At 52.0% G+C, this 12402-nt stretch overlaps 1 protein-coding gene across 1 annotated transcript in view; it reads right to left on the reverse strand.

Annotated features, from left to right (window-relative positions):
* Nucleotides 1-6538: 6538 nt before the first annotated feature.
* RCVRN (recoverin) overlaps nt 6539-12402 on the reverse strand; it is a 6885-nt gene continuing 1021 nt past the window's right edge. The window contains exons 2-3 of the mRNA XM_034989826.1: nt 9575-9686; nt 6539-6777 (exon numbers count right to left, since the gene is read on the reverse strand). Coding sequence (XP_034845717.1) covers nt 6662-6777; nt 9575-9686 — 228 coding nt within the window. The 3' untranslated portion in view covers nt 6539-6661. The remainder of the gene's footprint in view (nt 6778-9574; nt 9687-12402) is intronic.

The following is a 12402-nucleotide window of genomic DNA, read 5'->3' on the forward strand; positions in this document are numbered from 1 at the left end:
TTCTTCTTCTTCTTCTTCTTCTTCTTCTTCTTCTTCTTCTTCTTCTTTCTTCTTCTTCTTCTTCTTCTTCTTTCTTCTTTCTTCTTCTTCTTCTTTAAACATAAAATATATTATTTGTTTCAGAGGTACAGGTCTGTGATTCATCAGTCTTAACGCAATTCACAGCACTATGAATATCTATTTTTCAACGATTGCCCCAAAATATTATTTATCTTGGTTGATTGCACGTTTTGGCCCTCTCCCCACCCCGAGTCCCAGCTCTGCTTTCCAAAAGGAGAAACCGAAGCAGAGGCATTAGGCAAGTGCATAACAAAGCAAAGGTTTATTTTTGGGTGTCCAGATTATCTGTCGTTCAATCATTAAAGTACACGTCCTTCTAATTTCTCCTTGATCTCAGTGTCCCTGCCTTTCCTGGTCAGGTCTGTTAGCTCCTAGAGAGCTGGGGCATGCTTTGTTCCCAGTCTGCACCCAGCATAGCGGGTTCAGAGTCGGTACCCAGCACACACCCGTCGATGACACAGGACAGAGATGTCTTTGGGAGCATCGGATGCTGTCCAGGGTCCGTTATGCAGGAGACGGAAATTTTTTTCCCCCAAAGCATCTGTAATATATATCCTCCCCTCTTGTCACTCCATAAATGGGGTGGCACGCGCGCACACACACACACACACACACGCACGCACCCCGCTTGCTCTTGTCTTGCTAAAGATTAAAGTAAAAAGTTTAATGAATTTGGTTTGTATTGGGTCAATTCTTTGACACGTGTTTTGTACAGGTGCTAAGGGTCTCTCGTGCCCTGGAGAATCTGGTGTGCTATTCCCGGAGAGGATTGGAAGAAAAGGCACTCAGCCTCCTCGGGGACCGAGGGGAGTGGGCAGAGGGGAAGGGGCAGAGGTCAGAGGTCAGAGGTCAAAAGGGCGGGAGGCAAGTGTCTCCCCTCATCTCAACCACCCTCTAGATCATTCGCTCCGCTTGTTGCTTTGAAGATCTGGCCTAGTGGGTCTCAATCCTGGCATGACAATCACCTGAGGAACTTTCTAGAAACACTGATGGCTTGGCCTGAGTCAGAGATTCTGATGCAATTGGTCTGAATGAGCCTGGGCATAGGTATCGTTAGAAATTCTTGAGTGAGGGGCACCTGGGTGGCTCAGTCGTTAAGCATCTGCCTTCGGCTCAGGTCATGATCCCGGGGTCTTGGGATTGAGCCCCGCATCGGGCTCCCTGCTCAGCGGGAAGCCTGGTCTCTCTCTCCCACTCCCCCTGCTTGTGCTCCCTCTCTCGCTGTGTCTCTCTCTGTCAAATAAATAAATAAAATCTTAAAAAAAAAAAAAAAAGAAATTGAGTGATTTTTTTTTTCTTCTTACTGTGGTGAAATATATATAACATAAAATTCCCCATTTTAACCACTTTTAAGTCTACAGTTCAGCAGCTTCAACTGCATTCACACTGTTGTCCAACCATCTCCAGAACTTTCTTCCCTTCCCAAACCAAAACTCTGTCCCCATTAAACACCAACCCTCCATGTCTCCACCCCAGCCCCTGGCCACCACCGTTGTACTTCCTGTCTCTGCATGTGACGACTCTAGACACGTTACATAAGTGGAATCACGCAGTATCTGTCTTTTTGTGACTGGCTTATCTCCTTCAGCCCAATGCTCTCACGTTTCATCCATGTTGTAGCATGTACTAGAATTTCCTTCCATTTTTTTTTTTTAAGATTTTTTTTTTATTTATTTATTTGAGAGAGAGAATGAGATAGAGAGAGCATGAGAGGGGGAAAGGGTCAGAGGGAGAAGCAGACTCCCCGCCGAGCAGGGAGCCCGACGCGGGACTCGATTCCGGGACTCCAGGATCATGACCTGAGCCGAAGGCAGTCGCTTAACCAACTGAGCCACCCAGGCGCCCTAGAATTTCCTTCCATTTTGCGGCAGAATAATACTCCATTGTATGGACAAATTTTTCAGTCCCTTCATCAGTTGACGGACACTTGGGTTGCTTCCCCATTTTAGCTACTGTGAAAAATGCTGCTATGAGCATGAGTGTGCAAAGGATTCTGTTTGAGTCCTTGTTTTCGATTCTTTGGGTAGACTCCTAGGAGGAGAATGACAGAGTCATACGGCCCTTCTTTTTAACATCGTGAGGAGCCACCAAGCTGTTCTCCACAGCGGCTGTGCCATTTTGCATTCCCACCAACGACGCACAAGGGTTCCAATTTATCCAGGTCCTTGCCAACACTTACTTTCTACTTTTTTTGATAATCACCATCCTGAGGGGTATGACGTGATAGGGTAGTTTTACTTTGTGTTTCTTTGGTAACTAAAGATACTGAGCACCTTTTCGTGTGATAATATCGACCATTGGCCTATCTTCTCTGGAGAAATGTCTCTTCAAACCCTTTGCCCGGTTTTTATTTTTTTATTATTTTTTTTAAGATTTTATTTATTTGAGAGAGAGAGACTGAGAGAGAGAGAGCATGAAAGGGGGGAGGGTCGGAGGGAGAAGCAGACTCCCTGCCGAGCAGGGAGCCCGATGCGGGACTCGATCCCGGGACTCCAGGATCACGACCTGAGCCGAAGGCAGTCGCTCAACCAACTGAGCCACCCAGGCGCCTTTTTGCCCGGTTTTTAAAAATCAGGCCGTGTGGGGTTTTTTTGTTGTTGAATTGTTGAATTTCTTTGCTTATTCTGGATTTTAATCCCTTATCAGATATATAATTTGCAAGTATTTCCTTCCATGGTGTAAGTTGTCTCTTCACGCTCTTGATGGTGTCCCTTGATAGACAAAAGCTTTCGGTCATGATGAGGTCCAGTTTATCTGTTTATTTTCTTCTGTTGCCTGTGTTTTGGAGGCCAAAGCCTGTTGTTTTTTTTTTTTTTTTTTTTTAAAGATTTTATTTATTTATTTGAGAGAGAGAGCATGAGAGACAGAGAGCATGAGAGGGAGGAGGGTCAGAGGGAGAAGCAGACTCCCTGCCGAGCAGGGAGCCCGATGCGGGACTCGACCCCGGGACTCCAGGATCATGACCTGAGCCGAAGGCAGTCGCTTAACCAACTGAGCCACCCAGGCGCCCAAAGCCTGGTTTTAATATGTGACCAAGGTTGAAGACATCGGACAAGGTTTCGAGGTGAAACCTCCCCCCAAAACTCATAGTGCTCTGCTGACGTCCAAATAATCAGGTCGTTCCACCTGTGACACGTACAGCTCAGAAATTCCTCCCTAATGGGGCGCCTGGGTGGCTCAGATGGTTAAGCGTCTGCCTTCGGCTCAGGTCATGATCTCAGGGTCCTGGGATCGAGTCCCGCATCCGGCTCCCTGCTCCTTGGGAGCCTGCTTCTCCCTTTGCCTCTCTCTCTCTCTGTCTCTCATGAATAAGTAAATAAAATCTTTTAAAAAAAATAAAAAGAAATAAAAAAAAGAAATTCCTCCCTAAGAACAGACTTAACTGATTCTCAGAACTCTGAGTGATAATCGATGTAGGTGGGGTTGGTCCAGTTTTGTGGAGGTTTTTTGTTCTGTTTTGTTTTTTGAAGGGTGGGCATCCCAGCTGAGCCTTACCCGGCCTCATCTGATAAATCTGTGTGGCCTCCAAGGGACAGAAATGGAGGTAGAGTGGGCGGTATGTTGTCTGTGTCCCCATCTGGCTCCGCGGACAGGGTCTGAGCTCTGGCGAGCAAAGGGAAGCCACAGATGACGTCTAAAAGAGCCATTGCCAGGCGCCTGGGTGGCTCAGTCGGTTAAGCGACTGCCTTCGGCTCAGGTCATGATCCTGGAGTCCCGGGATCGAGTCCCGCATCGGGCTCCCTGCTCGGCGGGGGGTCTGCTTCTCCCTCTGACCCTCCTCCCTCTCATGTGCTCTCTGTCTCTCTCATTCTCTCTGTCTCAAATAAATAAATAAAATCTTTAAAAAAATAAAAATAAAAATAATAAAAGAGCCATTGCCAGGAGACAGTGACAAGAACGGTTTCCATGACACATGCCATTCGCCGTGGCCCAAACCATATATTTTAACCCGGAAGGTTCACCAGCAGCCCAGCGCAAAGCCCGGGCACATCAGAAGTAATGTAGCCTCGGTTGCGGTGAGAATGGGGTCTGGTGTAGCAATTGCACTTGGTGCTGACGAACCTACTGATGAATCTGTCGGGGACGCCAGCTAGGGACGCTAAGACATAGCCAAGGGGCATTGCACAGGAGGCCTTTGAGAGCAGTTTGGATTACTGCTCTTGAGAAGACCCATTTCTGCCCTTGAACTTACATGTATGTGAGGAAGCAGAAATTCAGACGTGAAGTGACTTTCCCCAAGGTCCCTAGAATGGACATCTATTTTTACAATTTATTCCTCTTACACTAATAAGACCCAAACTTTCCTCTTGGGAACCATACATCTCCCCACTCCCAGCTCATGACGTCTGAGCTGTCTCAACTCCACCCTCAGCCCCAAGGCTGGCCACAAAAATCTGCTTAGCCAATCCCAGCAGGACCTCCCCTGGCACCACATACTGGGTCAGGGATGGGCATATCACCAATGAGAGCCAACGAGAGGTGGTCCTGGGACTCGGGCTGGGACTCTCAGCAGAAAGCCAATTTTTTTTTTTTTCTTTTTTGCTGATATTGGAACCGTGAAGAAGTAAGCCTGCATCTGCTGGTGGCCATCTTGCCAGAACGGGAAAAGCCTGCCTGAGAAGGAGACGCCACGGCAGAGAGTAGGACCAGGAGATGGAGAAGAGCCCTGAGACATTGTGGGAACCCCCTGGATTAAGCCAGACCTAAAGTTAGTGCTACTCCTGGGATTTCTGTTCCATGAGTCAATAAATTCCTATCTGTGCCACAGCGATCCATGTTGGGTCTTCAGTCCCTTGGATCCAGAAGAGTCTTGATGATGTGGCTCAACACCACCCCCACCTCCTTCCCTTCTCTTCAGTCTAGTTGGGATTTTGCACCGCTTCTGGATTCTCTCAGCATTTTCCCACAGAGAATCCTGGAACTGTACAAGACCCAGCCGGAGTGGTGGCCCTGCCACCCCAAGCTAACAGAAGATGTGCTAGTTACGTTAGCACTGCTGAGCTCTCCACTGGCCCTAGAAGATCCAGTAGCCCCTTTGTGCCTCTCATTGAGCCATAGACCAACAAGGTTATTATGCAGTGTCTCTGCTTTTAAACTCAAGCCAGCAGGGAGGAGAGAGGGGGCTCACCCACAACACCCACAAGTGAAGACCCCCCTGCTTTGGGGGGGTTACATACAGGTCGGTCAAGTGTCTGGGACCTCCGTATCCTTTTCCAACCTCATTTTGGAACTTAAGGCTAGAGAGTAGATGGGCCTTCACAACAATGAGAACAAGGATGTTGAGAGCCCATTGGTGGAATTCCAAGGTGTCCAAGGCCCTGGAGCTCTGACAAGGTGGTGTAGGCCAGTGGGCAGCCCTGGCCAACCTTTGCTCATTAGCTGGTTGACACTGGGCAAGCTGCTTGCTGTCTCTGGGCCTCCTTTTCCTCGTCTCTAAAATGAGGGCCCCCACCTCTCTCACCCTATCAAATCTGAACTTGCCATTATCCCCTGAAACCAGGGACCCTCCCTGAGTTTCCCATCTTGGTAGACGACATCACTATTCACCCAGCACCCAGGCCACACACCTCGCTGCCATCCCTGCTCCTCCTCCCTCCCCCCTGCAGCCATTCAGGAAGATGCTACCTCCTGAGTATCTCCAGAGCCGTCCCCTGCGGCCGAGGACCCCTGGGGTGACTATATAAGTGTAATCTCCGGCTTCCTGTCCACAGTCTTACCCCTCTGACTTATTTCCACCACAAACATAAGTCCCTCCTACTTCAAACCCCACAATGATACCCACTACCCCCACTGCGAACCCCCATCTTTCCATGGGCTGCAGAAAAGCCTGGCGTGGTCTGGTCCATGCCTACCTTTAGGTATAACTCACAACTGGTTCTTCCTCCTCCCTGGGCTCCTCCCTGGGCTCTCTGGCTTCACTGGTCTTCTCCTACCCTGGAACTTGGCATGTTCATTCCTGCTTCAGGGTCTCTGTGTGGGCTGCCCTCTGGGACACCGAGGTTCCTGCCCTCCCTGCCAATCCACCTCCCGCCCCCCACCCGCAGTCCACTGGGCCTTAATTTCAACGTGTCTATCTGGGAACACCTTCCCTGACCCTCTGGAGGAGCCAGCCCCTCCCGCAGCGCTCAGCACGTCTCCAGGGTCACCTCACCGCCTGGAATGGTTTCTTCTAGGTCTACAGTCCCCCCCACCCCCCACCCCATGCAGCTTCCAATCTCCATCACGGTCCCAGCACCCTGGCCCATGACTGCAGGGTCGTCCTTGTCTCCGAGGCTGAGCCGCCAGAAAACATTTCCTTTTCCAGTTCAAGAACGACCCGTCAGCTGGGTGCCCAGCTCCTCTCGCATTTATTGGAACCTGCTTACCCAGCAACCCACAAAGGAGCTTACGCGGGAGGGTGATATTGAGGACTCCGGTGACCTAATCCTGGGATTATCACGGAGGCACGGGCCGCGGGCGGGGGAGAGGAGGTGGCGGGTAGAACAAGAGGGAGGCTAAGGCCAAGGAAGGCCCTTTGGCCCCTGGGACATGTGTGCATGCTCACCCCGTGGGTTTCTGTGCCTGGGGAGGGGAGGGGGCAGGGCCGAGCAGCGGGTGAACATCACTGTTTCTTTTCCTTCAGTTTTTCCTTCACTTTTTGAGGCTCAAATTGGATCAGTCGCAGAATTTCCTTATTGGCCAGCGTCCCCTCGATGAACTCTTCCTCTGTGAGTTTATCTGTGCGTGGGGGGGAGAAAGGCAGCAGTCAGGATCGGCTGTTTCAGGCTGCAGGGCGAGGCTGACACTGGCCAGCGTGCCCCGTGGGGAAGTATCTGTTATGAAATCACTGAGTCTAGGTGCCACCTCTGAGGATACCTCCCCCGCCCCCATACCCAGCTCCTTCCCAGGACCCCTGGACCTCCCTCGGAACCAGCAGCGAGAGGGTTAATGACGGGCCTTGTGAGGGGCTCTTCTGATTGGTCAGTGCCTCTGCCCTGCTGGTTCTTAAATATTTTGACTATGACCCTAGCACCCAAGCTTGGAGCTCTGGGGGAGCTTCTGGGGGACGGAGCAGAGCAAACAGAATCTCTGTCGCTCCACCCGGGGAGTAGGGCCTGAAAAGTGAGGGGTCCAGCGTGGTGCCCGGGAGAGCCTGGCTTGTGGACCGGTCTCTCCGCCTCCCTCCTAGCTCGGGGCTGACATCTCCTCTGTCCCAGAGCCACTGTGCTGGGAGCCGAGGCCACCGCAGGGGGTGGCCCAGGAAGGAGGGAGATAAAGCCCCTGCCCCAGGAAGCTCTTGGTCTGATGGGGAAGACAGTCGCACGTCTAAATAACTCTGGAAAGAGACAGGGGTTCCTTTCTGCTTATGCTGAGGTTCACAGTACCTGCACGTAGAGGGGGCTCACCACAGCTTGGCCGAACCGACCTGGATTTCCATTCGGACATCCTTAATCCCTCCCGGCTTAGGCACAGGTCTGGGCAGTGAAATTTGGGTTTTAAAGTCCCAGCTGCCCCATCAGCCTCACACAGAGCTTGAAATGCCCAGGGTCAGAGCCCAATGTGGAGTGAGGCACTGTCTGCAGAGGGACCCTCTGAAAACGGCAGCCCCCACACATCACCGCTTGCCCACCGGCCGCGGCCGTGACCTTCCCATGGGTCGGTTTTCAGGTTAGCAAGTAGAACAGGGGACTCGGCACCTGCCAGACCGGGGTTAAAGAGCTAGTGAGGGAGCCACAGTGTGCAGGGGAGGAGGGCAAGGTGCTCAAGGGGGTGGTCACATCAGGACTGGGACTACTCTACCTACCCAGCAAAGTTGAAGGAGGCGCTCACTTTCAGGGTGGTGCGAGCACAGGGCTAGCAGCTGAGAATGAGCCCCTCCTTAAATATTATGCCCAGATCTCACCTGCCTCCCCCCTGCTTCTGGCCCCCCTTGCTTCTCAGTCTTCTTCCTAGACTGCAGATTAGTGGGGCCAGGGCCATCTATACCTGCCCTTAGGTAACGTCCTGCTCAGGCCTGCCCCCGACATCACAAAAGGAGACCGTGCTGGCCCCGCAGAGGTGCTCGGGCCCCACGGCAGGTCCTCAAGTGAGACACTTGAGATGTTCAAAATCTCCCATGCCCGCCTCTCTTTTAGAGAATCAGGTGATGAGGCCCCAGTGGGCTGGGTATCTCCCACGTGGCAGCAACCAGCTGGAAACCACCAGAGCAGATGTCCACTGTCCACGACTGGCCAGTCCCTGCCACGTCGTAGGGCTCCTGTCCACTTCTCTCCCTTCACCTTCCAGGCCCCCATGGCCACGTGAGCTTGCAGCCTGCCCCGCCTGCCCCCCCTGCCCGACACCGCCCCCCTCTACCGTATCCTCCCTGCCTTGGCCATGAGCATCATGCCACAGCAGACCAGCTGCCCTGTTCTGGAATCTATCTCTGGTTTCAGTGACAAACCATCTCCCCATGGGCTGCTTCCAGCCCAAGACGGAGGGAGCAGGGCAGCGGACCGAGACAGGCCGGCCTGGAAGAAGGGGGCTTGAGGATGCCCCGGGGGGGCTTTGCCAAAGCTTTCCCAAAACGGTGGTGCTACGGCTTTAAGTCTTCTGCCCTTGCCTCTCTATGCACAGGGGCCCTACCTTCTCTGCAGTCTGGGCGTTCCCAGCATCCTCCAGCTTCTTCCCCGTTTTCCCTCCCAGGCCCGTCTTAGCCCTGTGATGGGTATTGAGGGGGGCACATACCGCATGGAGCACTGGGTGTTATACGAAAACAGTGGATCGTGGATCACCACATCAAACACTAATGATGTATTACATGGTGACTAACATAACATAATAAAATAAAATTTTTTTAAAAAAAGAACATAGTAAAAAAAAAAAAATCTCTCCCAATCTAATCTAAACCCAATTCCTTCTGGCGGTGCTTCTCGGGGGGGACCCAAACTAACTCCCTGGAGTAAAAGCAGGTAAATTGTGATCCCACTTCCTTGGGACTCGATGCTAATTCAGACGTAGACTGAGCTGAAGTTTGCCTTGTCCCAACTGTGCAGAAAGCATTCTTAAAACCAAGTAAAGCGCACCCAAGTAAAGAGCAATCCGTTTAAACAGAAACTGCTTGGCCGTGCTTCTAACCCCCCAGGCCAGCCTTATACAGCTAAAGAGCTGCTGTCTTGACTTTTGACCGTTTCTTTCCCTGGGTGCTAAGGCTGTTCTAAAAGTCGCTAAGTTCCTTCACCAGCGCTCCAGAATTCAGAGCCTTCCCTCCGCCCCGGAGAGCTCAGGTGGTGATGGGGTTGGAGGTGCAAAGGGGATGTGACATTGGTCCCCATCAGCAGCAGAGCTGGACCCTACTGACCGGTCTGCTTACAGCCCCGTCCCCATTCACCCCCTTCCCCTGCACCCCAGGCCCTCAGCCCCGCAGCGCATACTGGGATGGAGTGTCCCCGGTCTTGCCTGGACAAGGACCCTCGGAGGACCAGTCTCATCGGGGCTCTCTGGGAAACAGCCCGTGACTATAAAACCAAACGCTATGAAAGGGGAAGGAATTCACCATCATCCTTCTTTCCAAAGAACCCCCAGATCTTCTCGGCTCGCTTCTCTGGCGTGTTTTCATCTTCTGGAAGGTGCTTCACGTCCTCAGGACTGATCATTTTGAAAATAGCCTGCACCAAATAAAGAGGAAGTTCTCATCAGAAGGAGCAGCAGGGGCTGATGACCCCCGGGCCCAGGCGTCCCCCGTGGCAGAGGTTAAAATGCAGATGCCCAGGCCCCAGCCTGCCCCGCTGAACCAAAGTGCGGGGGAGTGGGGTCGGAGTATCTGTATTTTTGAGATCTTCAGAAGGGACAGGGAACGGGGTGGAGGGGTAAAGGCGGCTTTCAGGCCCTTTCTGCATTTGAATTTTTGGATTTCCTGACCATGTAGACACAATACTTTCATTTTATTAAAAAAATGAGAATAAGAAACAAAAAGCTTTCTGATGATGATCCCACAGCAGCCCTCAAGGTGGCAGTTTGGGAACCACTACCTGAACACTATAGCCCTGAAGTCGTAGAATATCAACTGGCTTCTTCGGGGTCCATGTGGTACCTTGGTTGCCCAGCCGGGTCCGCCGACGGTAATAACGGCTAACCTTTGTCAAACGCTTAACATACGCCACACTTCTAAGCATTTGTACCTGCAACCTCCACAGCAACCTTATGACGTGGGTATTGTTGGCCCCATTTTACAGATGAAGAAACTGAGGTGCACCAGCTTGCTAGAAGTCTCCTGGGCTAGAAGCAGAGGAGCAGAGATTCTAACCCAGGCGGTTTGGTTCTAGAACCTTCATCCTCACACTGCACTGCTTGGAGGGCATCCTAGGGGCTGGGGTAGGGAGAGGGACAAGGTGGGGTCTCCGTGTGCCCTCCCAGCTCCAGGTTACGAGGACCCCACCAGCTCAGTAACTCCAGGCCTGGCCAGGCCAGAGTGGACACTCCGATGGTGGTCCCGAGCCCTTGCCTGCCTGCACGCTCAGCGTTGGGGCAAGCTCGGGGTGCAGGCAGGTGAGTTGCGTGGGAGTTAGGGGGCACCTTGCAGACACTCAGGCAGGGGCGGTAATGCCTGTGAAATTAGCACACTCCCCCCTCGTGCTACAGCAAGAGAAGCAAACCCAGAAGCTCCAGGGAGCAGGCTTGGCTGGCAGCACTCAGAGCCCGGGGGTGCCCAGCAACCCAAGTGTAGGGGGGTCGCCCCCTTAACACCCCTGGTTGGGTCCTGAGCCAGGGGAACCACGTGCAGGCCGGAGAGCTAAACCCTGGGAGTGCCTGCCTGCCCTGCCCGGCTTCTAACTCCAAGGACAGACTGTCGGAGCCATCGGTCCTTCCCCTGGGCCCCAGAGGTTTTTCCAAGGCCATGTAGCTAGTTGGTGGCAGCGCTGGGATTAGAACCTATAACTTCGGACCCCAGGGGCAGTGACCATGTGATCTAGTGAACTGCAGAGCCTTGGCATCACCTTTCACTGCCTCAGCCGTGGGTCCTATAGGTCCTCCTCCTCCCTCCCCTCCCCCTCCCTCTTCCTTTTCCTCAAGGAGCACCAGCTTGGAGGCTACTGCAGGGCCTCGCATCCTGTAGGTGGTTCTGAGGTCCTGCTCCCTGTCCCGGGCCACCTGCCAATCCAGGGGAGCGTGCCCAGATGCCAGTGACTTCCCGCCCTTAACTGGAGACCCGGGCCGAGTCCGCTGCCCACAGGCTGCCTGCTCGGCCACTTGGTTTATGGTCTCTCCTAATCCGGGGGAGAACCGTGCAAACACAAGCAGGATGACAAATGTACCAAAAGATGAGATAAAATACAAAAGACATTCTCCCTCTTACCAGGAAAAAATTAGGGGAATAAAACAAGGACATGGGTGGGGGGTTCAAAAATGCCAGGAAAAGATACCAAGTGAAGGGCAATATAAGTGACATCAGAAGAAAAAAATAGAAACATCCCAATTGTCCAAAACTCTAGGGCTGGTTAAATAATGTTAAGGTCTTTCTGTAAGACGGAATTCTAAGCAGCTGTACAAAATGGTTTTGAAGAAGATACCTTGATAGGGAAAACATGACGAAATGGTAACTGAAAAAAGGTCTGATATGTCACTGTTCCAAAATTATTTTTAAATATACATATACAGATAAAGGGTCGGGAAGGTATACACCAATATATTGACAGTAGCTCCCTCCGGATGATGGAATTAAAGGCAATTTCAATTGTCTTTGGCATATGCTTCCACATTTCACAAATTCCTTACCTAATAAATAAAACTATTCCGGAGACACCTAAAATCTTCACAACAAATGATCTGATGCGGGGCCCGTGTGGGCAGGGAGGAGAGCGTGGTTTGGAAGTGCAAGCCAGCGAGGGGCCGGCGACTCAGTCCAGAGCACAGGACGGGTGAGAAAGCCGAGCCCCCAGCTGCCCCGGGGTGAAGTGACCCTGCCTCAGGCGATGAAGACCATGAGGACTGGAACCCACATTTCATGTCCCTCAAAGCTGGCCTCTTTCTACTTTGTATTCGAAACATGTTACATACTTAAAACTAGTTGTGGAAGAATCTGAATATGTGCCGTGGAAGGTTTGGAAGGACACTTTAATGAAGATAGGAAGGAAGGAGGGAGGGAAGGAGGAGGGAAGGAGGAAGGAAGGAAAAGGAAGGGAAGGAAAGGGAAGGAGGGAAGGAAGGAGAGAAGGAAGGAAGAAGAGAAGGAAGGAAAGAAGGATGGAAGGAGAGAAGGAAGGAAGGAAGGAGAGAAGGAAGGAAGAAGAGAAGGAAGGAAGGAAGGAAGGAAGGAGAGAAGGAAGGATGGAAGGAGAGAAGGAAGGAAGGAAGGAGAGAAAGAAGGAAGGAGAGAAGGAAGGA

The sequence above is a fragment of the Mirounga leonina genome, unplaced genomic scaffold, assembly GCF_011800145.1.
Source record: "Mirounga leonina isolate KUSES-001 unplaced genomic scaffold, KU_Mleo_1.0 Mir_488, whole genome shotgun sequence".
NCBI classification, from domain to species: domain Eukaryota; kingdom Metazoa; phylum Chordata; class Mammalia; order Carnivora; family Phocidae; genus Mirounga; species Mirounga leonina.